Raw genomic sequence first — 26,002 nt, forward strand, 5'->3', positions numbered from 1 at the left:
GCTAAATATATGTGCACGTGTGCGTATGAATAAGTATCAGTGTTCATTTGGTATGATTTCATAACATTGGTGAATCTGACAGTTTGGCTTCCGGCTCTATATTTGTTCCTGCTTTGGTCACTGTTTTTGGTTTTTAATGAAGGTTTCAGTAGTGATATTTGAATACTGTTATAGTGACTGTACATTTAATATGTTGGGCTCTAAATGTTTTTGTAAAATGTGGCAACTAAAGGAAACACTAAGATGTGTTTGTAGGTCTTTGTGTGTGTGTGTGTGTGTGTGTGTGTGTGTGTGTGTGTGTGTGTGTGTGTGTGTGTGTGTGTGTGTGTGTGTGTGTGTGTGTGTGTGTGTGTGTGTCAGTGGTGTCACTAAACCTGTGTGTCAGTGGACAATGTCCACAGGCCTCAGACACACCTTCACTCTCACCACAGGATCTGGATCTTGGAGCAGCATCACTAAACCTGGGGAAGTACACAGACACAAACACACACACACACACACACACACACACACACACACACACAGTCAATACAACAGAGTACTTTGAAGAAACATTTTTGAAGAAAGAGAAGGTTGTACAGTGAATCACCTTTAGTGATGGTGCCCATGTTGAGGTGGGAGAAATGCTCCTCTGGAAGATTACCCAGAAGAAACCCTGAAACACACACACAGACCTTATGATCAGGTCACAAACAAATTGGAACACACTGTTTCTAATCTATACATCCACTCAGGTTCACTGGTTTTAGATAATGAAACTTTCATGATGTGGCATTTACCTATAAACATGGCAGCTCCTGCTCTGACCTCGGCCCAGTTGCTCTTGAAGAACTGGATGACTGATATGTGATAAAAGTTCAGCATGCCTGGAAAGTCCTGAATCTATGAACCACAAAACATGCACTGAACATCAAACATGTATAAGTACTTCTAATGTTATTCAACAATATCATCTATTCTGACTTTGCAAAGAATCTGTGAATCTGTGACAGGCAAATATACAACTAGTTTAGATGTTTTTTGCTCAGATTCCGGTAACATTGTTTCTCAACTTTCATGAAAATGGGAACAGAAAACTTGCTTGTAAATCAAACTTATTTCACAAAGAATCTTCTGAATTCAATTCATACTTTGTAAGAGGTTGCAGAGTTCATCATATTCAGCCATGCTTATGTTTGACTGTGTGTGTGTGTGTGTGTGTGTGTGTGTGTGTGTGTGTGTGTGTGTGTGTGTGTGTGTGTGTGTGTGTGTGTGTGTGTGTGTGTGTGTGTGTATCTTACCAGGTACTTTGTGAGGTCATTGATAAACTCTCCATAGTGCAAACTCTTCTCATCATGAAGGTGGTTCTGAAACATGGCTGTGATCTGCTCTGATCCCACGACAGGAGCACACACTCGCATTGAATACTTACACGCCTGGACAGATGCAAAAACAAGATCCAAATTAGTTATATAATATCTTTTTCATTGTTAAGTTTCAATTGATGATAATATTTTCCCAACTTACTTTTTTTTCAGTTTTAGTTACGATAATAACCCTGCCATTATTGCACATTTCCTACTAACCTTGACCACCTGTGGGTTTGGGTCAACCAGGTGTAACAGCAGGCTGACCAGGACATTGTGGATCTGGTCTTTGAACACTTGCTCGCCTGAGCCAAACTTGGACAGGTTCCCCATAAGATGGATGGAAGCACAGCGGATCTCATCGTTCTCCTGGATAAGCACAGAGCCGGAAAAGTACCGTTAGCGTTACATGTGTCTGTATGTGGGGTAAAACAACTTCCCTTCTCACTAGGCTCAACAGACTAACAAACCTCAGCTCTGAATAATGAAAAAGACACAAAACAACAACTGCTAATATAAAACACACACATTTGGATACTTTTGATTACTCTGAAAGTAATCGTCACAATATATAACATCACAAAACATGTTGATGTTATATACTTTAACAAAACATGTTGGAAGATGTAAAGGAAACTTACACTTTCCAGGAATGGTTTGATCTTCATGAAGATATAGACCACTAATAAGTGGACGTTCTTCTTGTCCAGATAGAGGAGAACTTTGGAAAGACCCGACATGGCTTCAAGGGTAATCAGCTTACCTGCCGGAAATAAAAAAAAGAGCATTTCGAGAGGCTGAACATGTAGTGCGATAAACATGATGAAAGAAACTTTACGGATTCACTGCAATCAATCTTGAGAGCCAGACTCACAGAAAAGACTCTTACTGTCTACTGACCTGGATCGTCTTTCTCCTCCATGCCTGAACTCATGGCTGCCAGCAGCTCTTTGGCATATTTGTTCACCTGGTGGGAGGAGGAAGTGAGAGTAAGAAAGAGGACCAACGATAAACTCATCTATCGGTGATCTAACAGCAGAGGATGTGCTCTTGTGTGTGAGCGTTGTGTGTACCTTTTCAGGTGATCCCGTGGCTATATTGCCCAGCCCCCTAACAGACAGCATGCGGACAGTGCAACAGGGATCCGATATCCTCTCCATCATGTTGTTCATTAACACATCTATCAACATCAACTCCGTCACCACATGATGGTTTAAGAGCTGGAGTCAGTCAATGAGAGAGACGACAGGTTATTCATGCTCTTCTGTTGGTCAACAAAAGCTGTATCGATATTATCATCTGATGGCATTTGGGGCTGTTTTCATAAACTACTGTATGTCACTTAAATCAGGGTTAGTGACATAATAAAAAAAAAAGTTAGTAATTCAGATATGGTGACAACAAGTGGGCGCTTATATTGTTCATTTCACTAAGCTCAATGAAACACTCTGGCCCCTCCTACACAGAAAAACAAGATGCAATATTTCATGGCGTATGACCTCAGAGAAGAAAGCAGTGACGGTGATTCTCTGGCATTCGTAGATGTTGTTCAATGAGGGACACAGAGACTCCACAATGGCAGGCATCCTGGGACCAGCATGCTTAGCCATGGCTCTATAGACAAGACAAACATACTAAAATGTACACAGGCTTTATGTAAAGAGAGGATTAGTTATTTAGAACGCATGTTTTCTTTATGAGAGAGAGAGAAACGAGAGCGGAATGGAGTAGAGGAATTATATTTTAATATTCGTTAGGATTGTTAAGAATAGATTTGTTTATGCTCCGAACATATTCCTTCATATCAAATTCATTTAAATCATTTTTGGACTCCTGATAAATGTTTTGACCATCACACATTTAGTTTCTAATACCTTTGAATTTACAAGTCAATTTTACTGAAATGTGATGATCCAGCATTTATCTGTAGTAAATCACAATTTCTGTTGAGATCTCAAACTGAACCCGTCCAGCTTAGTGAGTGTTTTCGTACCTTGCCAGTAGTGTAACTCCATTAACGTGTGTATTTGGTTCCTTCATTGCGTCCCAGGCGTTATCTTCATCCAGTCTTTTCATCACCTCATCTAACTGGGCCCGTGCTAACAAGATTCGCAGAGCATCAGCTGCTACCCTGGAGCACACAAAAGATGTCACCAAAATGTTAGCTACCCCTGAAACTAACTAACCTTAGAACTACATTTTTTTAGTAGTTAAGAGGAAAAAGATGCCCACCCTGCTACATGGATGGAGGCAGTTTGTTTAGTGTTGTTGTCCTTCGGTGCAGTGACCCCGACACTTGCTCCCAGTCTGACAGTGAGACAGGAGAAGAGCTGAGGAAACATGCTGACTGCCGGCTCCTGACTCTGGCCATTTAATAACAGCTCTTTGAGACCACATGTCATCTGGAAACCAAAAAAAACAGACAGACACACGTGAGAATCATCCTTTTCTGCAGTTTCTGTTTGGTGTGGAGCTGTTGCTGCCCGTTGCAGAAACCAGGTGAAGAATGCTGGGCAGGACCAGAGTCGCATCTACACAGCTGTCTAACAGGCTAGTTTCACTTGTGCGAACCATGACCGTAAGCGCATTTCTGCATATATGTCAATTTTTTTTGTGTAATTACAGTGGTTGTGTAGTTATTGTGTAGCGCTGTCAAAATATGGGTGACCTACTCCCAATACCATCTCTGAACATATCCGGTGTTGACACAGACACATGACTAAAGCTGCTGCTCTGCTATGTGCTGCTTCACTAATTAGGCTGGGTAAACATTGTGTAAATCAAGAAAATGGCTGATGATCATTAGGAAAACCACAAATTCAACAACAGTAACTTGCCAGAGGACTTAAACTGAGGACCCTGCAACCTTTACGGGTAAATGCTACTTTATGTTTTTCCTTAAATTACATTGCTTTCTTATTTCTAGTAGTGTGAATTGTGTGAGTTGAAATAATATGAATCATGCATAATTATCTATATATATATATAATCTTTATCTAGAACTTAATACTTTGAATGTATTTGGTGAGTGTCTGTGACTTACAGCCAGTGGCTGATTGGTGGCCACCTTTCTCATCCCTCCTCTAATCATCGACTCCCTCTGGTCTACGTAGGGCGCCATGATGAGGAGCTTCTCCATCACCATCTCAAGGATCTGATTGGCAACAATGGGGTCTGCTCCCAGGGCCATCCACATCTCACTGGTCCAGCTGTCCAGGGAGACAGAAAAACTTTCAATGAAAACACAACCACATGGCTCAAAGTGAAAATCTTTGTCTTGCAAACGACAAAAGTAGCAGCTAAAAATCGAGCAACAATCGAGGTTACTGAATTTCCTGTGTGAAACATTTTGTGGCCATGCTGAGGTAGAATAATTATAGGTTTTGTAAAAATACCTGTCGTAAGGAAGTGGTTGGTTAACAAGTGTATTGATAACAGCCTGTAGATGCTGAGAAGCCAGGATTAGTACCGTCTGTCCCACCGCCACTCTCACCTAAACACAGGTACAATAAACAAACTGTATTTACAGTGCGACTCAATTACAAGTTAAGCGGGTATAGCTCATAGATGGTTGATAATTTGCTCATAGGTGGTTAACAAGATATTATTAAACAATGAGTGGATCATTACTGCAAAATACCCGATACAATATTGTCACACCGATGTGTTTATACCTGCTCCTCTGTGATGCTCTGCAGACGCACATGTAGCACCTCCAGCATCTCTGGGACCTAAAATACAAACAAGCACTGTGTTGGTACTCCGGATGTGTGTGTCAAATAACTGAATTAATCTGCTGATGCAAAAAAGGACTGTTTGAGTCCAAGAATATGTTTGTGTGTTTTTTGCGTGTGTGTGTGCGCTACCAGCTCTTGTAGTCCTCCTCCTCTGTTCTTCAGCAGAGTATTTAGGATGACAGTTGAGGCTCGGCAGCAGTTGGCCTGACTGTCGACCAGCCCTTCAAACAACATGAACACCAACGTCGTAAGCTGCTGCTGAGGCAGACGCTTACTCATCACCTAACACACACAGGAAAAGACGCAATAAAACTGTTTTACTGTATGTAAAATAAACATAACAAAAGAGGTAACATTGATTGTATGACTATATTATGGTGGACCAAGTAAAGCAGAATAAAGGTAAAACATCAGAACGGTTTGTCATTGTGTGCCATACTAAAGGGCACAATAATCTAGCTGGGCAAGGAAACAAAAAGGATTCAGTACATGCAATAGATTTTTTAAGACAGCTTTGCTGTATGGTGCAAAGCGTACCTTGGTGATGTCGGAGCACGTCTTATATAGAACCGAGTGGTCAGGGTTATCTAGACGGTCTTTTAGGGACAATAGACTGTCCACACCTTCATCCTTATGATCCAGGGAAAAACCTGCACACAAAGAGTAAAAACAGCAAAAAGCTTAGGTCAAAGCTGGACTATGTAGTTTGATTTAGAAATATATTATCAACTTTTTTTAACAATTATTAAGTGATTGCAAATAAAATGCCAAAGGTGATAGGTCAGGGCTCTGCGTCTTTGTACCTTCATAGCGTAGCTGTATGTAAAGCAGAGAGTATATACAGTCCATGGCAGCGGTGCGTACAGCAGGGCGAGGGTCAGAACATCGTGGAGACAGCCGACCCAACAGAGCTCCAAGGTTGTGGAAAGACACGATGTTCTACACAAAGAAGCACAGAAGTAAAAGAAAGGCATAAAATGACAGTTTTAACACCAAGTGAAGACAAAATACACCTGACTGATGTGATCGTTTTGTGACCTTCAATGACTGGATATGTATAAGTCTTTGGAGCACTGATTACGTTTGAATGAGTTACAATACACACTTTATCAGAACAAATATCTGTGGTGTGTTCAGGATAGTTATGTTGTCAACAAACAAGACAAACATGCAGATATATGTCTGAGTGTAAGTGAGTGTGTGTATGTGTGTGTTTGTTTGTGTACCTTTACAGTCAGGTTATCCAGGTAGTAAGCCAGCATGTGAGCAGTAGCTGTGACAGCTCTCTCTCTCTCGTGGTCCTGTCCAGAGCCCAACCATGATTCAATGTGCTGCACATAATAAAAACATACATTGCGTCAGACTACACAGTGCTGCAGTGTAACACTGCTACTCCTCGATGCATGGCAGTCCACTGAGGCCTATTATTATTTTTTAATTAGACGAATACGGTAGCCCCAGAAATAACCAAAACCATACATACATTTCTTTTAAGCTATAGAGTTAAAGAAGCTGGACATTTCCAAGAAATAAAAAAATGAGGATTTGCTATTGTTCAGCAATATGCTGATATGTGATGAAAATAGCTGCCACCATTGTATCACCATTTTTTTCAAATGCACAATTAGAAAATACAATAAAGTAGTGATACAAATATAATTCTATGTTTATCTTAAAAGCTGATTAATCTGAAGCACCAAGCTTCACCTTGAAGACACTCTGAAGGCCATCAGGTGTTGGATCCTTGGCCAGAACACTTTTCAGCAGCTCCTGCAGTGCAGCCAACGTGTCTTTGTACAATGCCTGTACATATTTATAAGGACATGTTAGTTTGACAACATAACAGCATTTGACAAATGTTGCACGTTATTCTACACAAGGAGGAATGTTAATAGTTGAAAGCATTAAAATGGCAAATATACAGCAGATTTTGTGAAGTATACTGTATGTGTGTCCACACATCTCTGTCTGATTTACTTCACCTTTCTCTGCTTGGGGTCAAGTGTCTCCTCTTCTTTAGTTTTCTCTGGCGTGTGCGTCTCAGGTGGCAGAGAGAACACACTGTTCACACAAACCTTTAGCAATTCAAAGCTCTCATTCTCACTCAGCGCAGGGTCCAGAGGCCTGAAGCACTAAAGGTCAAAGATATAACACTTGGAAATGACAGAACCTCCAGTGAAAGAATGCAGGGATACCACAGCCTTTTGTCATAAACATAGTCACTGAAGCTGAAGGATACATTAGGTTGGCAAAGGTGGTCATTACAAGATGGCGTACTGGAGTCCTCAAGGAATCAGCTGGCTCTGCCTTGATAAAATCCTGACCAGTGTAAACAAAACAGCAAGAAGAGAGATCAGAAAAAACATCGTTTTTGTATAGTCAAAAAACTTTTATTTATGACTTGTTTAAACGAACTGAAATGACAGACTACTGACCAGCATAACATTAATGAGCTCCTGTTTGCGAGAGAAGACGTAGCCTTGTTTCTTCACACACTCACTAATGGCTTTGGCTATGAGTCCAACACTCTGGATCAAACTGAGTTTCATTGTCAGGTCCTGAAATGAGGACACAGAGGAATGTCCACAAAATACCAACAACAGAAGATGCACAAGACAGACGAACAGAATAAATGAAAGGACGTACACAGATTAAGAGATTCAGGTCAGGAGGATAAGTAGGCTCAATACGAAGAAAATTAGATCATTGCATTTTCCAAATTGTCAGGAATGCAAACAAGGCCAACGGCAGCCCAGTTCAGCTGATGCAACTCCACAAGCGACTGAGTGGAAGCAAACACAATCCAAAATCATATCAGCAATCAATCCACTCAGTCCATCAATCAATCAATCAAATCAATCCAATAGCGATAATACAGATTGATCCTCCATACCTATGGATGGAGAGAAGTTTGAAATCAGAGTTGCGAGATTAGAGATTGGTTAAATGGCACACCACCCGCAGGCTCTGGTCTAAGAAGTGACAGAAGAGCTGTTAAGATTAAGCAAGATATTGCAAAAGCCCCTTTAACCTCAGCGCTAGTAGTTTGTAAGCATTTAAAGAACAATCCACCATTAAGCAACGAAGAAAAGACAGAATGAAGGCGGCATGGTGTGTAGATCATATGAAGAATTTAACTTGCAACAATTATTCAGCATTGGCATAAAGCAGCCTTATTAACAGAGCAAAATACAAAAACCTTAAAATGGCTTTTTACCAAGAATCTTGACATTTAAAAAAAACACAAGTAATGTAATGGATGCTGCAAGTAATGTATGTCATTTAAAAGACATTTCGAAAATGATTTGCATTATATTCCGGTTCAGTTATGGCCAGAAGAAAACACTGAGGCTTTTGTGGATTCGTGACTGCTATTTAAACAAATAGTACTTTAGATGCAAGGCTGTAAACACTGTCTAGTAACCATGTCACTGGTTTTACATTACTGCAGTAGAGGGACAATACACCCCAAATTTAGCACAGAGTATCAAACACTCCCTGATGGCTATAAAGGTGTCTGTTAAATATGTTTTGGGACTGTTTCTTGGTGAAAATTGATTATAATCATTTGTAACTGACACAATTTAAACTGACCACAGAAACATTTGTCAATCGACATTGAAATGACAAACTTGTAAACAGCCACCTTTCAAGCCAACTGAAGACTTCTGGGGGTGTCTGGTGTAAAGCTACATTTCACAGAGGTAGGGCATTTTCACTTTGTACAATGGGGACAGTTATAGACAACTTGCAGTGTTGGTCTGTTTTCTTCTTAATTTTGCTTCAAACTGATAATTTTCTGCAAAACAACACTTTAGAAGCTTTAACTATGACCCCATTTGGCCTTGTTGGCATTTTAATGACGAATACCTTTAAGATATGAGCATTAAAATCTAGTGATCTACCATTGTGAAATATAACTAAGATACAGCAAAGCAATACCTTAAAAACAAGCAGTTGCTTAATTGCATGAAGCTGTTTTCTTGGCTTGAAAACTGAATAACCACAAGTGTGCAGAATAGTGGAGTAAGAAAGAGTAAGAAAGAAGAACAAGATGAAAGGGAGGAAAAGTTAACTAGCAAGTTAAACAAAGAAACTGAGAGAGACAGCCCCTGTATTCCTGTGACAATACCTTTGTCTCTACTTTAATCCCAAGAACCTGCATGAAATAGAGGTGATATAGTCGTGAGTGCACATACAAAAACAGCAGTCTTATCTGCAAGTGTCTAGGCACTTTTTTCTCACACAAGCACAACGACAAACACAGAGCAATAGGTGTTGGCCACTTTGCTACTTTGGATCGCGTGTAAATGGTGATATTATCTTCTTCTTAAAATGTGAGCAGCATTCGAATCAAAAGGTTTTACGATAGAAAACATAACCAGCCTTTTTTTGTTTTTGTTATATTAGAAAGGAGGCTGCAAGGCACATTATATGAGCCGCTGTACTCCAATGTCTTACGTCAACATTGAGTCATAGCTGACCAGTCTGATGTGTGTGTGTCAGTGTGTGTGTGTCAAGGTGTGTGTTGTTATTTTGTGGTAGCCTGGAGTTACTTACATGTGATATAATTAAGGTAAAAGTTCGCTTTTCCGGCGTTCATGCTAACCACATTTACCGTTATTTTTCGCGGTTCTGAGTCGTCTATTCCCAGTGCAAAGAACCTCCCACCTGCTTGTGCCTCTCTTCATACATGTGCTGGTCCTTACACTGCCACAAAAGCAGGACCCTTTAAGTTTAATATAATGCTGACTGAGCCAAGAAGGACAAATTACAATGGGTGTGACGCAACATGTTTACCACAACTTTTACACTATTTCCCCATCAATCCATGTCCCATAAACACACGAAGTACAAGGGTCAGTGCTGGCCTAAATGTAGCCATTTAGTCAATGTTGTCAATCGGTTTGTAAAACCGATTGACAACATTGACAAAGAGTCCATTTCATTGCAACGTTGGGAAACGCACATGTAGCAAAAAATCTGAATTGACATAAATGAAAACATCTTAGAATTGCCTACTAGCAACCATAGATGAGCTGGCTGAAATCATACATGGTACAAAACAACACATCCAGTTGGATTTTGTTGGAATACAGAAAAACTATTGTAACTCCAACTGGAATAGTTTTCATGACAATCAGCCCTGTTCATCATATTTAACATTGATTTTGGTAAAACCTGCTACAGTTGTTTGTCCTCATCATCAGTGTAATTTTTTTCTCTGAAGGCAAATTATTTGTCTTAAATAACCTCTTCAATAACAAAGCCATGCTATCTTAGTATTTACATTACCTTGGTATTGAAGTGTTTACTGATGGAGCGAAGGATGTCTTGATCAATGCGGGTCAGAATCGTTTCTGGAGGTGCGTTCAAAGCCACTTGACCATAACACAAGATTAGTGTGCTTTTCACCTTCTCTACCTCGACATCATTACGTTCCTGAGGAAGGGAAAGGAATGCAAGATGAAGAAAGACCACGTACTCTTTTTTTCAAAATCAATAGTTACAAAAAAATTTTTCATTTGCAAAACATGATAAAAGTTCCAAATACCTTGAGAAGGTTGAAGATGCTTGGGGACTTCTTGAAGGCGTCGGACTTGCCGAACTCTTCCAGCTTGGCCAGAGTTCCCTCTAGGTGGCTGTTGGCACACAGACCAACACCCATTGCAACTCCCTGATAGATACAGGTGACAGACACGACAAGTTAGATTGTTAACTTTTCCAGGTTCAAAACAATCCAACCAACCATTGTGTCTGTTTTTTTTTTTTTTTTTTAAAGACAACACCAGAGAAATGATTATATGACATCTTTAGGTACCTCTCTTTCGACAGCATCATAGTGTCGTGCTGTGAGGAGGATTTCCTGCAGCTGTTTTTTAACCAACTCCTTGTTGAAACACTGTTGTAGAGTCACTCCTATACATCGATACAGGAAACTCTAGAGAGGGAAACATTATATATATATATGTACTCAACTGTTTTCCTTGTCAACGGTTCTTATTCTACTGGTTGCCTCCCCTCATTGTACTATCCAAATTTACAACCACCTTTAACCATTTGTCAAGCTTTTACATACTATTGTTAAATAAAAAGAGTAACATCTCTACACTTCACCCTTTGATGATGGTGAGTTGAACTGCTCACCTCTCTTTGTACAGATAAACAGAGTAATGAAGAGGCATGGCTCTGATTAAGGAGGTCATGTGCCCCAAAGGATGATGACCACTTTAAACACAGTCAGCTTTTTGAGTTAAATAATGACCAACCTGAAGCTCTAAATTAGGCTTGCTGCAAGGGCTTAGCAACTTGACAAACCACAAAACTATGTCCATTCATTTAATGTCCATAGACTAAAGTTGGTGACTATAACAAAGCAATCAGTTCGCTCTTGATTAATGGGTGGAAAAGCTGTTGGAAGCACTTACCTTCTCCTCTAAGGCGTTGTTGTACGTGGAGAGGTATCTTGTTGCCTCAGCTGCTAACTGACCCACCCACTTGTCATCATCAATAGTAGCCAGGGTTTTAGACAAGAGCTGGAGACAATTGTATCTTGTTTAGAATGACAATTGAATATCTCCAACATCAACACAGACAATTAAACCATTAATGCCAAATAAATGGGAATTATCTTATTTCTGAAATCTAATATGAGCTAAAAAGAGGTAATCTTTCTATCTATTATCTTCACATTTTGGTTTTATTCAAATGCAAAACACTGAAAAATGTTGGAATGAGATAATATTCCCATATACAGTAGACAATCACACCTTCAGCAACTTTTCATCCCAGTGTTTCTTTTCCAGGCTCTCTGTCGTTGACTCTGGAAAAAACAACATACAGTCAGACTTCAATACTATAGAGGAGTACAACTACTGTGCATGAGGAATGAGAGAGAAAATGAAGTATTGCAGACTTAAGTGTCTTCTCTGGTGTCACTACAGGGAAGCAGGGCTTCCTCCCAAAATAATGGGTTATTTTTTATATTTCCATACCCTCTAGCATGGAAAGCAGAGGAGGTATCTCTTTCTCCCACAATATCTCTGTATTGGGGTGGATGTTGATGCTGAGGATCTGAAGGAGAGAGAGGGACGGAGCTCCGTGACCTCTGCCACTGAACGGGAACGCTGCATTCACCTGGGACACACCAAGGCAAACAAGGGCTTAAAGACTAGTAGAAAAAACAGTCAGGGATGTTATACATTATAAATACATTTTACTTATTCAAGCAAATAAACTGCACCACTTTAGTGGGATTACTGTGTAACTCCTTTCATGCCTCCTATATGTTGATTAAACAGTAAGAGTAGCTCTAAGTCAATATAATAATAAGAAAGTAACAGATTGTGACGGAAGCATTAAAGCGAGACTTGACAGGATTATTTGGCATGACAAACAATTTGTCTAAAGAAAGACACTGCAATTCATCAATAACAATCTGCTTCTCCAGCCAGTTATTAGACTGGATGTTCAGTTTGCCTTTGTTTTGAACTCTATACAAAAGAAAGGAATGTCAGTTTGAAAATTGAGTTATAGACGTGGATTTACTTACCAGCAGTCTGACCATTAGTGTTTGAGGGGAGGGAAGATTGACTGGAGGAGATATAAGACACATTTAGCTTAGAATGGATCACACAGAACAATAAGAATGGTACATTTAAAAATAGCCTATTTCAATGGTTAATGATTCATTTGTGCTATTTTGTGAATTACATCTAACATGGAACACACACAGCAGATCATTTTCACATAGATACACCTGGTCAGTCAATATTCCTCCTACCTTCCTGTGTAAAGTCTATCTTGAAGCTGGGCTCCTGGTTATTTTTCTTCTTGTTGCCCAGCACTATCAGACTTTTACACAGAGGAGTGGTGGCATTGCTGTACTGTGAAGGGGTCAGATAGTACAGCAGCTTTGGCCATAGTACCTGCAAACAATAATAAACACACAAGTTAAGTTTCTAAACAAATGTTCATCCGTCTAACACACACAATGGACAACAGCTTAATCTAATCCCAACTAATTTGTTATAAAGCTAAAGCTTGGTAAATATGCAATTGCAGTGAAACAAACATCTGCAACAAATCAGCAGTTAAAATGGTTTTGGGAAGAGAGAGGAATCAGTTATCAACAGCTCCGACAGTAGATAGTGTACGTACATCTCCTAGTCGTCCAACAGTGGTGGTCAGGAGGTGAAGAGTGCTGTCACACATCGTCCTCAGTGCCTCGTTGGTCACCTCCTCTGGATCTGTGGGTCTCTGGCCTCGCTGAAGATACACAGACACAGAAATAAATGTGTCATATTCCATTCCCTCAGATTTTCCCCTGACATGCAAAAGGTTTCAAGTTTGATCAACTTGATTTACACCCCAGGCTTCAGCTTGAGCAGATATGACACACCTGTGCACAACATCATCTGTTGCATCATACAACACACTGGTTGGTGTGTATCTTACATATTGTCTATAGACCTCATGTACATTATGCGTTTGTTTGTTTAATGGTTTTTCTCAACTTTATGTCATTTATTAGCTTTGATAAATATCAGAAGGAATATTGTTTAAATTACTTGAGCAGTAATTGTCTTTCAGGAAGATACAAGAAGTAACTAAAACTACCACTCAAGCTACTACAATCACACAAGCCACATATACAAGAGTATACATACATGAATAAAATGGTTTTGAGAAATAACTTCCACACAAATCCGCTTTTTAATCATTAAACTCAACAGGAGTTGTACCCGATATGTGTCAGGTAAGGCACAGTGTTGAACGATGAATCGGACCAGCAGCTCCCCTCCCTCTAGCTCCAGGTAGCCGTGATGAGCCATCGCACTGATCACCTGGACCACACGCTTCTTGACCTGGGACATAAATTGTGAGACATCACAATGTCAGGATTATCAGAACAAAACAACTTCTTAAGGAAAGAAAATAAACTGATGAAATATTTCAAGAGAAAAATATATTTTTTGTGATTAAGCGGAATAGTCACGTGGGTGTCTCCAAGTATGTTACCTTGTTGCTGTGGTCAGCCATCGGTTGTCTGATGCTGGCCAGAATCAGCAGCTTCTTATTCTCCATTGTGGACGCTGCAAACACACATTAAGACACACACAGAAAAGATTAGCGAATAAATAAAGGAGGATGATGTAGTTTATATGACTTTGCAATAATTCAGGGCACATTGAATAACTTATCAACTTATGCCAAATCAACCCCGATGCCTGTGGTGTAACAGATGTGTGTGTTTGGGATAAGTTGGGGATGCATGTGTTAATGTGTTGTCTCACTGGTAGAGTTGATGAGGTGACGCAGGACAGCCAGGGAGCCCATCCTGCTTCGCTCATTACTGTTCTCCAACTTCTGAAGAACGAACATGACCAGACGGTCTGGGAAGGAGTTAGCTAGAGGGAAAGGAGTGGAGAAGGAAATTGAAAAAATGTAAAATGCATAAATTGTCCCAAAACTACAAAAACAAGGGCAAAATGCAGGAAAGACAAGCGAGACAAGAGAGAAAGGGTGAGAAGTAGACCATCTGTCACAGTTAATATGATCATGTTGTGGCGGACACAGAGCCTGGGTCACTAATGGATGATCTCATTACTGTTCTTGTGACTCCATAGAACTAAAACAGATAGAAAGGCATCTGGACAACTTTCAGCTACTATACCACACTTAACTTGGTTACCACAGACTTTCTTAATACACTATCATAATTAAACGTATACCAACACAGAGGGCATTTAACATACAGATGCACACATCAACACAAACACCAACTGAAGAGCTCCTGTACCTAGTAAGCTGAAGCAGCGCAGGACCTCGTTGTGGTTCTTGACAGTAGGAGGGTTATTGTAATCCACAGGGGCAGACACCTGGGGGAGGGAAATTAAATGTTACACGGTTCTCTGTGACAGCCAGGTGTTAACTTCTGCTCTCTCAAACACCATTATGATGCGAGTCCTGGCATTTTAAAAATAATTACAATAATAGAATAAGTTTGTTCAAACTCAATGGAAGTGTCTTACTGTAACACCTTAAACTACTCATGCAGCAGTAGTAATAATAACAATGATAAGGAGGAAAATAATAGTATAAATGGTAAGGTAAGTTTGCAGTGACCATTATTTGTTTGCCTAAAGGGAGCAGCTGAATAAACATTATCTTTTATACTGTAGCAAGCAAGTAAGACATGAAAAGTTTCATACAACCACAGTCTCTTACTTGGGCTACGTTTCTGACTAACTGGATATAGGAAATTAGAAATTTGTTGAGGACCATCATTTTCAAAGCCAACATTTTTTAATTGTGAGAACTTGGATTTTCAAGCAGCTACAGTAATTCGGACCTGCCAAACTTCTGTCAACTCAGTTACACACATGTACATGCACAGTTTAGTGTTTACAAAATAAGTTTTAAGATTTTGTGTAAGATCATTGCAATGGGAATTGTAACTGTAACTGTTCTGTCAGATACCGCCGCTCAATCATTCTGGTGAAATACTATGATCCCCACAAGACAATCTAGATCATACACACATACCGCTGGCAGAATCATTGAGGTAAAATGTTGCAACAGTCAAGTCATAGGGCCAAGTGTCAGCTGAGTCACAAGGTTATGAAAACATCTAACTACAGCGACTCTCTGACAGACATTTCACACGTTTTAAAGAAACAGTGAATATAAGATTCAAAAGGAGTAATCCAGTCTGCCCACAGATTTATGGTTTAAAGGGGGTTAACCGGTCTGCCACCAAGCAGGAAGACTAAGACACCATGACCATGCAATACTGTTGGTATGGCAGAAACCTAGTCTTGTGATAGAAAGTGCTGTTGGGAACCAGCAACTGACAGCGGTCAGATCAGACGGATGGAGCTGAAGCTAATATAATGTAGTAGTGTTGGTAAGTCTTCTATGCATGCACCCCACTGCTCTTTTTTTTCTCACCATTTTGACATGAAAACAACCCAGAAAGTTGACGGCAAAAACCCTGCTGACCTATTTTCTTCTACAAGCCAGGCACTCAAATGCGAGTGTTGGTTGCCCCTCTCTTGGCCACTAGTTGAAAAACTTAACATCAAGTTTAGCGCTTGAGAAACTCACAGGTATGTTTATCTTTTACAACATCTGGGAAATTATTTTGGAGTTTAAGAATAAATTTGATATTGAAGAGGCTCTGGATGAGTGAAATAAATGTGATTATTCATTTATTATTTTAAATACTGCCATATGTTCAATTTTGGGGATTGTTCGGTTAAGTATGTAGCCTACAATGTGTTTAGTGTATAAAATTAATAAATATATGGTTTTTTTTTAAAATGCTGTTACAATGATACCTTAATGGACTTTTTTAATAATGGTATTTATTAAACAATGCTAAAAAACAAATTTTCTACAGTGCCCTAAAACAGTTTATTCCAAGTTTAGCTGTCAGCTATGGCAGTTCTTATTTGAAAACATATTCCAAAAAGTTGGGAAGTTCTCTAGACCAATTTGTCAAACAGAGCAAATGATAGGTACCCTGCCTTTTGCAACTTAACACATCAACATAAGGTTTAGAATTCTCATTAATTGTGGGTTTCTAAGATGCCAACAAAGTGGTTATCAAGGAGATAAGTGAAAGTTAGAAAAGTTTTCCTCTTATTTGCCAGTTTCTTAACCTTTTAAAACACAACTGTGTAAGATTGCTAAAAAGTCTGGTCAAAAATACCTCATTGGGATGTACAGTGGGTACGGAAAGTATTCAGACCCCTTTAAATTTTTCACTCTTTGTTTCATTGCAGCCATTTGCTAAAATCGAAAAAGTTCATTTTTTTTTCGCATTAATGTACACTCAGCAACCCATCTTGACAGAAAAAAACAGAAATGTAGAAATTTTTGCAAATTTATTAAAAAAGAAAAACTGAAATATCACATGGTCATAAGTATTCAGACCCTTTGCTGTGACACTCATATTTAACTCACATGCTGTCCATTTCTTCTGATCCTCCTTGAGATGGTTCTACTCCTTCATTGGAGTCCAGCTGTGTTTAATTAAACTGATTGGACTTGATTAGGAAAGGCACACACCTGTCTATATAAGACCTTACAGCTCACAGTGCATGTCAGAACAAATGAGAATCATGAGGTCGAAGGAACTGCCCAAGGAGCTCAGAGACAGAATTGTGGCAAGGCACAGATCTGGCCAAGGTTACAAAAGAATTTCTGCAGCACTCAAGGTTCCTAAGAGCACAGTGGCCTCCATAATCCTTAAATGGAAGAAGTATGGGATGACCAGAACTCTTCCTAGACCTGGCCGTCCAGCCAAACTGAGCAATCGTGGGAGAAGAGCCTTGGTGAGAGAGGTAAAGAAGAACCCAAAGATCACTGTGGCTGAGCTCCAGAGATGCAGTAGGGAGATGGGAGAAAGTTCCACAAAGTCAACTATCACTGCAGCCCTCCACCAGTCGGGGCTTTATGGCAGAGTGGCCCGACGGAAGCCTCTCCTCAGTGCAAGACATATGAAAGCCCGCATAGAGTTTGCCAAAAAACACATGGAGGACTCCCAAACTATGAGAAATAAGATTCTCTGGTCTGATGAGACCAAGATTGAACTTTTGGCGTTAATTCTAAGCGGTATGTGTGGAGAAAACCAGGCACTGCTCATCACTTGCCCAATACAATCCCAACAGTGAAACATGGTGGTGGCAGCATCATGCTATGGGGGTGTTTTTCAGCTGCAGGGACAGGACGACTGGTTGCAATTGAAGGAAAGATGAATGCGGCCAAGTACAGAGATATCCTGGAAGAAAACCTCCTCCAGAGTGCTCAGGACCTCAGACTGGGCCGAAGGTTCACCTTCCAACAAGACAATGACCCGAAGCACACAGCTAAAATAACAAAGGAGTGGCTTCGGAACAAGTCTGTGACCATTCTTGACTGGCCCAGCCAGAGCCCTGACCTAAACCCAATTGAGCATCTCTGGAGAGACCTGAAAATGGCTGTCCACCAATGTTCACCATCCAACCTGACAGAACTGGAGAGGATCCCCAAATCCAGGTGTGAGACACTTGTTGCATCATTCCCAAGAAGACTCATGGCTGTACTAGCTCAAAAGGGTGCTTCTACTCAATACTGAGCAAAGGGTCTGAATACTTATGACCATGTGATATTTCAGTTTTTCTTTTTTAATAAATTTGCAAACATTTCTACATTTCTGTTTTTTTCTGTCAAGATGGGTTGCTGAGTGTACATTAATGCGAAAAAAAAATGAACTTTTTCGATTTTAGCAAATGGCTGCAATGAAACAAAGGGTGAAAAATTTAAAGGGGTCTGAATACTTTCCGTACCCACTGTATATCTATGAGCACAGGAGGAGCATAGTCTCTATGCCACCTTTTTGTGAACATCTGTGTCAAGGTGAAAGCTGTATGTATGTACCTGTTGATGCAGCGCCAAGAGCAGACCGTCCAGTTGTGTCTCCAGCACCCTGCTGCCCATACTGACAGAAGCATCAAGCACTAGGCACAGACTCTGAGTGGAGGCAGAAGAAAGAAAAAATAATAATAATCAACCTCAAAAAAAGCTCATTAAATTCAGCATGTTGAACACACAGTGACTGGGACTGTTAAAGCACTAGCACTGCTGAGGCACCTCAATTGACAGAAACAAGAGATTCATCCCTTTTAAGAGCCAGGAGCCAGTTTAGATGGTGAGGGATGGTCTGTTTGTTAACTCAAATTATCTATGTTATAAAATCCCAAACAGACAGTCCACCACACTCATGCTGACGCCCACACCCACCTTGCTGATGACATAGTGCTCGTTGTTTTTCTTGTACAGGGACAAGATGGCAGGAATGAGTTTAGGAATCTGCTCCTCCAGTTTATCACTGGCCATCAGATGGCACATAGAGCCCACTGCCTCAGCTACTGTTAGCCTCAACTGAACAAACATAGACGGAAAGACAGGAAGTCAGGTGACAGACATGACAGAGATTAGATTACAAACATTCACCCACTTGTAACAAATGGAGTGTAAATAGGGAAGGGATAGAAAGAGGAACAATCGTCATACAAAAGAAAAATACATATAAAAGAAATCATGTCGATCAGATATACAACTTGTGGTCATTTGTTGTCATTGTTGTTCAAGGCCATCTCAACACAGTTCTATACTGTACGCCTGTACTCTATTCTATATTTACTTTTCAGGTGGAGGAATACACAAACAGAACAAAAAAAATAAGTGATTAAAGCAAATGTTCTGTCACGATATGAATATCCTTCTGAGATAATTTGTTTTCCAGTGTTTTGTGTTTGTTCCAACTGAAATCATATTCAGTTGTGAATGTTGTTGCAGTGAATCAGTTAGCTCTAATTGGTTTCCTGCCTTCTGTAATGCAGCACGAGGGTACAGTGGTTAAATTGTTAGACTAGGTCTTAATACAGCTTCATCATTCTGGATAGAAATGAGAACAATATAATTTAATGAAATTTAGGGAACCAATTATAGTAAAAAAAATCTGCCTTTGTAACCTCCTTATGTCTACAATATGAAGGCCTGATAGGTATGGTGATGCAATGTCTGAGGCTCGTGGATGAGTGTTGGTGTGGTCAGGTGGAAAAGATTTTCTGGTAACTCTCATGGACTGGATAGTTTAATCACTTTGAACTGTAACTGTTTGTTACTCTGCAGTGCAAAGATATGGCTGCCTTTTTTTCTAAGTGACCTCAAACGAAAAAAAGACATTGGTGCTCAGAAAAAAACCTGCCATATGGATGCTCAGCGTTAGATTGCTTACCTCAGAACATGACTTAGTGGGTTGTATAGTCCACTGTATATCACACAATCTTTCTCAACTACCAAAATTTACTGACAGTGACCTTACCTTAGACTCCCTGCTTTGTAACCAATTATTGAAGAGGATGTCAAAAGCAGCATAGATTTCACTGGAAAATGTGTCCTTTCTCACAGTGGGATCTGGAGCTTTGTCCAGGTTGGCGAGGTACTCCAAGATACTGTCGCTGAAATGACACAGAGCTGGGAAAAGAGAAACAAAACAGAGGGAAAAGGAAATTAAGGAGAGAAGAAAAAAATAGCCATGTTTCCATTTAACTGTCAAGCTAATTTTGAGCAAACTTTCAAAATTTTGCAAAAAAAAAATGTGAATAAGGTGCTTTTCCATCAACTGGTTTGGAGCAAATACACTCAGCTACACTGTAGTTTGGTCAGAAGTTTGCTTTATGGGCTATGAAAGGCTGTAAATAAATGTATTGGCCATGTTCAATACTGTCTGGAGACAGAGACAAGCATTTGCACGATAAGGGAATATAGTTTTATTGAATTTTTCCATTTCCATTCAGCTTTTCTAATGCAACAAACACATAAATATGTAAATGGGAAGATCGCTAATGCTATGATAACATGGTAAGAAAGTACCTGGCGGTAGTGTTTAAAGAGTTTTGGAGTGGGGTTAATATACTTTAACAATTATGACAATTTAAAAAAGCCTGTAGAGAGGTTCTTACCAGAAGAGAAGACCCACTTCATGTTGTCCTGTTTGGCCATGCTCAACATTGGCAACATGGTGCCCAGAATAGCATTCAGGAAGGGTACCATGCCATAAACTAGAGAACAAGGAAGAATACTGCATCAATGGGACATTATTGTTTACCACTTCCTCTGTAAAGCAGGGAGAAATACACTGTAATACTCTACTTAGTAAGAGAAAATGTGTTAAAGAAAAAGGTCACTGGTGAAATCTATCTTTTGTTAAAATCACATTATTTATAAAAATACTGTTTTATGGATTGGAAATAAATTAGGCTTCAAATATTCAATACAAATCAAATAAAAATGTTTTGATCAGTTCACTGGCTCTGGGCATTCTTAACTGTAGCAAATGTCAGTGTCAGAGTTGCTGTTTTTGGACAGGTTTAACAGGTTTATGTCTTTCTCAACAACCTCTGAATACCTGTGTGTTATTCCTTATGGCCTTAACAAGAGCTTTCTTTGTCTCTCTGGGTGTAAATATTATCTTACCATTGGAATCGGAAAGGTTGGCCAGGGTCTGAACCACAAAGAAGTGAGGTAGGAGCCCTGGCTGAAACTTGCTTAGTATTTCCTCCATGATGTCATTGATGTGCTTGTTACCCACAGCAACCAAAATATTACTGGCTGCCTGCTGCCAATCAGGGACGACCTCCTTAGTGAACCAGGAAGAGTTAGAGCACAAAATGAGGAACATCATTTATCATCAGCCTTCCGAAATAAAAAAAAAAAAATAGGATTAAAATCTCCAATTTTACTTTTGATCGTGTCATCTCATCTGAAGCCAGGGAGATGATACTTTTTATCCTGGGGTAACTGATCTCCTCTATCCTGCAGCCCACAATCAGCTCAATAGTTTGTAGAATCACAACCCTGTGGCTTACTACCAACTAAAGAGGTGGGGGGATGAGGAAAGAAGAAGAAAAAAAGACACAAGGAATAATGGTTAAGCACACATGTAAAATACATTAACAAAACTAAATTAAATACTAAAAACGTGAGAGATAGCATGATAGGATGTTGCAGCGTCATATAGACACAAGCTGATTCAGAGCTCTATGGTGAAATTTCTAAGGAGCAAATGTGTTGCAAGTAAAAATAAAAAAACAGGGAAAGAACTGAATTTGAGGGATATTTTCACTTTAACATCAAGCCACATAAGCAACACTTTTTCAGTTTTGTTGGTTGACTGATTCTATTCTAGAGGCCCATGCAGGTAAAATGTTAGCAGTGAAGATGCGGAATGTGTCACTTTGTATCTCAATACTACTAAAGTACATTGTGAAACCAAACCACATACTCGGGACTCTGACAGGGCTTTAAAGTGTGACCAGATTTAACGGATTAGCAGCAAACTATTGTTAGCTAGGGTTACTTACTAGAGTCAGACAAATCTTTAAGAAAACCACAAACATCTCCATCATCTAGTACAGACCTGGGCATTGTACGGCCCGCGGGATGATTCTGATTACATGATAATTAGAAAATAAAACATATTTTCTAATTATCTTATGGGTGGACTAAAACCGCATTGCTTTTATTTTGAAGCCCATTTATTCTCACAGTGCACGCAATCGTGCACGTCAACTGTGCACGTGAAATGCGTGTGATTGACAACCTGTCTTCTTCCGTGTCACCCCTGAAACATGCGAAAATGTCGGCTCATGCCAAAAAGAGGAAAGTGATGCCGAAAGCAGAACTTTCAAACAAATATGGACTACTAATGTTTCTTTACTGAAGTCAAGGGTAAACCTGTGTGTTTGGTTTGTGGGGAGCATGTCGCCGTGTTTAAAGAGGACAATTTGAAACGGCATTACGAGACGAAACATGCCGAGAAATACTAAAACTTGACTGATGCCGAACATCAACGGATTTACTAGCAAAGCTCGAAAAACAACAAGGCTGTGTTACAAAGCTGCATGCAGCCAGAGATGCAGCGACCAGAACCAGCTGTGTGATAGCCCACAAAATCGCCCAGAACAGTAAGCCATTCTCGGAGGGGGAGTTTGTGAAAGAGTCGCATCTCCACCTCAGACATTCAACCTGACTTTGATGGGCTTGTTAAAGCTCAACAGAGACTGGATTTCTCACACTGAATGAAAAAAAAAAAAGAACTGAAGAACACTAAAATGTGGGAATATAACAAGTGAAATGGGACACTTGATCTTTTTCTTTTCTTTTTTTCTTTTTTTTGCACAGTTCTGAAAACATTAAATGTTTAATATAGGCATGTAAAGTCAAAAAGGCTACAAAACTGGGACACTTTTCTTTACACAGTTATACAGTTCAGTGACATGTCTTGTTTATTTTGGCTACAAAGATGATGTGATGTCTTTAGAAAGCTAAGAAAATCCTTGTTTCAATAGTATATGAAACTCAAAATGCCCTTTGTTATTAATGTGACTGAAAATGAGTCAAATGTTTCACATTTTGTTTATCATTTTGGAAATTCTATTTGAATAAATTATATTTTTGAAAGCTACCCTCACCTTTTAATTGCCAAATAATAACATACACTCTTACCAGCGGTCAAAACAATGCCATTTACTGCTTTTTATATAGAAATAAAATGTATATTATGCATAATTGAGTTCGGCATTTTGGCCCGGCCCTCCAAAATATTTTCAGTTGCTCATTTGGCCCCCTGGGAAAAATAATTGCCCGCCCCTGATCTAGTACCATTCTTTAGTGCTTGCTGCAAATCTGCTTAATGTTCAACATGGGGGACTTCCCCTTCAGCTTCCACTTACCACATGACACCAATAGTAACACAAGCACTAGAGGCTAGAGGAATTAAATGGTAGTGTTAGCAAGCTCATATATAGTAGTCATGCTTATTTGGCTTTTTTTGACGAGGGCTACAAGAGCATGTATACACTGATAATTAGGTTAGGTGTTCTCTAGGGTTTTACCTTTGGGTGTTTCAGAAGGTAGTCCTGACACATGGCTAACACCCTGTCCGGCTGCTGTTTTCCCAGAGTCAACATAGACTTTCTGACCTGTTCCTGGACCTCTGAGTCTTTATCAGTGGCCGCATCTAGAAGGGCCAGGGTCACCTCTAGAGGGAAAAGCATGACGGAACAGAGACAAATCTGAATAGGACAAGTTGAATGTAGAAAGAAGAGAGAAATGGAAGAAACACAAAAGGCTAGACAAAGTTTGAGAACAACATGATGACATGTGCATGGCTCAGAACTGTGTCTAAAAAGAGAACAGGGGGCAGCTGAATAGAGACATGAATCAAATTGACAGGGAAGAGAAGAGAAGAGAAGAAACGAGAAGACAGGAGCAGTAAAGATAAAAAGCTCACGTTCGACATCCGTCTCATCCATGGTGGAGAGCAAGAAGGTTGGCTTCCTGGAGGCAGAGGATGTAGCTTCCCTCCTGGGGTACAGGTGGGCACAGGCTGCCTGGTAGGATATGAAAAGTGGATTTAATGTGAATATTAAAGTAAAGTACCTTGCCAGTGGTTCTACTCACTGCCATATTCTTATTATCATGGAAAAATATGTTATGAGCTCTCCTAACATGAGGACTGTCTCATGCTAGGAGCAAATGATGGTTGTAAAGTTGTACATCTAACTAGAAAAACTAACTTGGTAAGTCAAAGCTTTGAATCGTTTCTCTCTTTCACATGACTGACACCGAGAACTTGACCATCGTGACAGAAATAAACATTGAGAGGACACCTTGGTCGTCAACCGAAAGCTATCTACATTTGCTATAAAATGTGAGTGTCTCTATAGCTGTCTAGGCTCTACGTGACGTCACCCGTTCAATCCACTTCTTTAGCTGACAACACCAATTAAAGCGAGCACGAGGGGACTGTTAGCTCACTGGTACAGAAGACTTTAAGGATTACGAAGCTCTAGAAAGACAACATTAACACAAAGGGTGAGCTGAGTACACTCTAAGCATCGTGGCTTTTTAAACGGTGTTATAATAACATATCTGTTTGGGTGGTGGTGATGCTGCAGCAGTGAGAGCGCTAACCTAGCAGCGCTGCTACGGAAGAGCGGACGGCGTCCTCACGTCACAGGCTGGAGGACAACAACAGCGTTGATCATACGTACCGAGTCCCTGTGAGCGTCCGCGTAACAGCTACCCCTCACCACAGAACTGCTTCTTCTCTCGGCTTAAACACTAGTCTGCCCTGTCAGTGCCAAAGTCAGTGTTGGCGCTGTGTGCCTCTCTCTGTCACTGCAGGTGTAAACACGCCTGGTCATGTGCTTCTAGTCAGCAGTCACATGTCAGGCAGGGGGCGTAACCAAGGCGACGGTGTCATAGCACCGAGGCACATAGAGCTGCAACATCTATTCTGTCTGCTATAGTTCTGCATAATACTGCTTTAAAGTATGGAGACTACTGTTATACTTTATTTTCAAAACATTTTTTAAGTGTGTCTCACACTTGCATGTCTGTGTTTATCAACCATTAATGTTTCATCCAGCTTTAGCTCTGCCTAATGAAGCAGTGGTGAAATAAATATTGAGATACTTTGAGTGAAGCTTCAAGTGCCAGAATGTAAACATACTCAATCACAGATTAAATAAATGTTACTGAGTATAACAGACGTGGCAAATGTATTTGCAGTATCGAATTAAGTATAGCCCCACGTACAGTACCAGTCAAAAGTTTGGACACACCTTCTCATTCAACGACTTTGAAGACTCTAAAATATAAAAAATATTCTGGTTTGTTGAGCATTTGTTTGTTTACCACATAATTCCATATGTGTTCCTTCATAGTTTGGATGTCTTCAATATTAATCTACAATGTAGAAAACAAAATTTAAAAAAATAAAGAAAAACCATTGAATGAGAAGGTGTGTCCAAACTTTTGACTGGTACTGTATAAAAAACAGTCACTGTGAGAATATATTATCATATGAATAAGATTTTTTATTTAGGTAGGTGGAACTCACATTAAATACTTAATATTGTGCTGGTTTGTTTGAATTGTAATAACCCATATTTCATCATTTGATTGTTTAAAGATTAGAATAAGCATTGTAATAGAAACTTCAGCTGTCAGATCAATAGTAAAGAAGTATAAGGTAAACTCAAAAAAGAAATACTCAAGTAAAGTACTTGACCCCAAAATGTCACTCAGTCATGCTAGTCAATGTGCTGTTCAGTCTAATTTGAACAGATCTTTGGTATTAAATAATAGAATGTGTAATGCACCCTTCAGCATCTTCAAACCCTTGATTGCCACATCTTTAATCGCTCAGTCTTTAATGAGGGTCTGACTCAGCTTTGACTCAGACATCTCTGCTAACCCTACACTGCCTATTTGTACTCATGTCTTTGCAAGACCAACATCCGAGTTCTAACAGTTTCATCCTCCTCCTGATGAGTGACACACATTACATTACATTAC

General features: G+C 39.8%; 1 protein-coding gene across 1 annotated transcript; it reads right to left on the minus strand.

Moving 5' to 3' along the window:
- Positions 1 to 381: 381 nt before the first annotated feature.
- On the minus strand, positions 382 to 24,828 carry mroh1 (maestro heat-like repeat family member 1). The gene is made up of 45 exons (XM_054621247.1): positions 24,694 to 24,828; positions 23,931 to 24,030; positions 23,533 to 23,678; positions 21,379 to 21,510; positions 21,113 to 21,275; positions 20,599 to 20,697; positions 19,959 to 20,110; positions 18,872 to 19,012; positions 18,509 to 18,601; positions 14,886 to 14,964; positions 14,380 to 14,493; positions 14,105 to 14,178; positions 13,828 to 13,950; positions 13,244 to 13,351; positions 12,867 to 13,011; positions 12,636 to 12,676; positions 12,079 to 12,220; positions 11,854 to 11,906; positions 11,512 to 11,619; positions 10,905 to 11,024; positions 10,638 to 10,760; positions 10,379 to 10,525; positions 9,216 to 9,242; positions 7,519 to 7,641; positions 7,323 to 7,402; positions 7,066 to 7,207; positions 6,791 to 6,886; positions 6,310 to 6,414; positions 5,887 to 6,022; positions 5,621 to 5,733; positions 5,213 to 5,365; positions 5,021 to 5,077; positions 4,742 to 4,839; positions 4,390 to 4,555; positions 3,579 to 3,748; positions 3,340 to 3,477; positions 2,846 to 2,960; positions 2,420 to 2,566; positions 2,247 to 2,313; positions 1,988 to 2,109; positions 1,566 to 1,715; positions 1,281 to 1,415; positions 780 to 882; positions 590 to 655; positions 382 to 461 (listed from the first exon to the last, which is right to left on the minus strand). The coding sequence occupies exons 2-45, from the start codon at positions 23,950 to 23,952 to the stop codon at positions 382 to 384; spliced, it is 4,914 nt and encodes a 1,637-aa protein (XP_054477222.1). The 5' UTR covers positions 23,953 to 24,030; positions 24,694 to 24,828.
- Between the last annotated feature and the right edge of the window lie 1,174 nt (positions 24,829 to 26,002).

The sequence above is a fragment of the Anoplopoma fimbria genome, chromosome 20 (assembly GCF_027596085.1).
Source record: "Anoplopoma fimbria isolate UVic2021 breed Golden Eagle Sablefish chromosome 20, Afim_UVic_2022, whole genome shotgun sequence".
In the NCBI taxonomy this organism is placed as follows: domain Eukaryota; kingdom Metazoa; phylum Chordata; class Actinopteri; order Perciformes; family Anoplopomatidae; genus Anoplopoma; species Anoplopoma fimbria.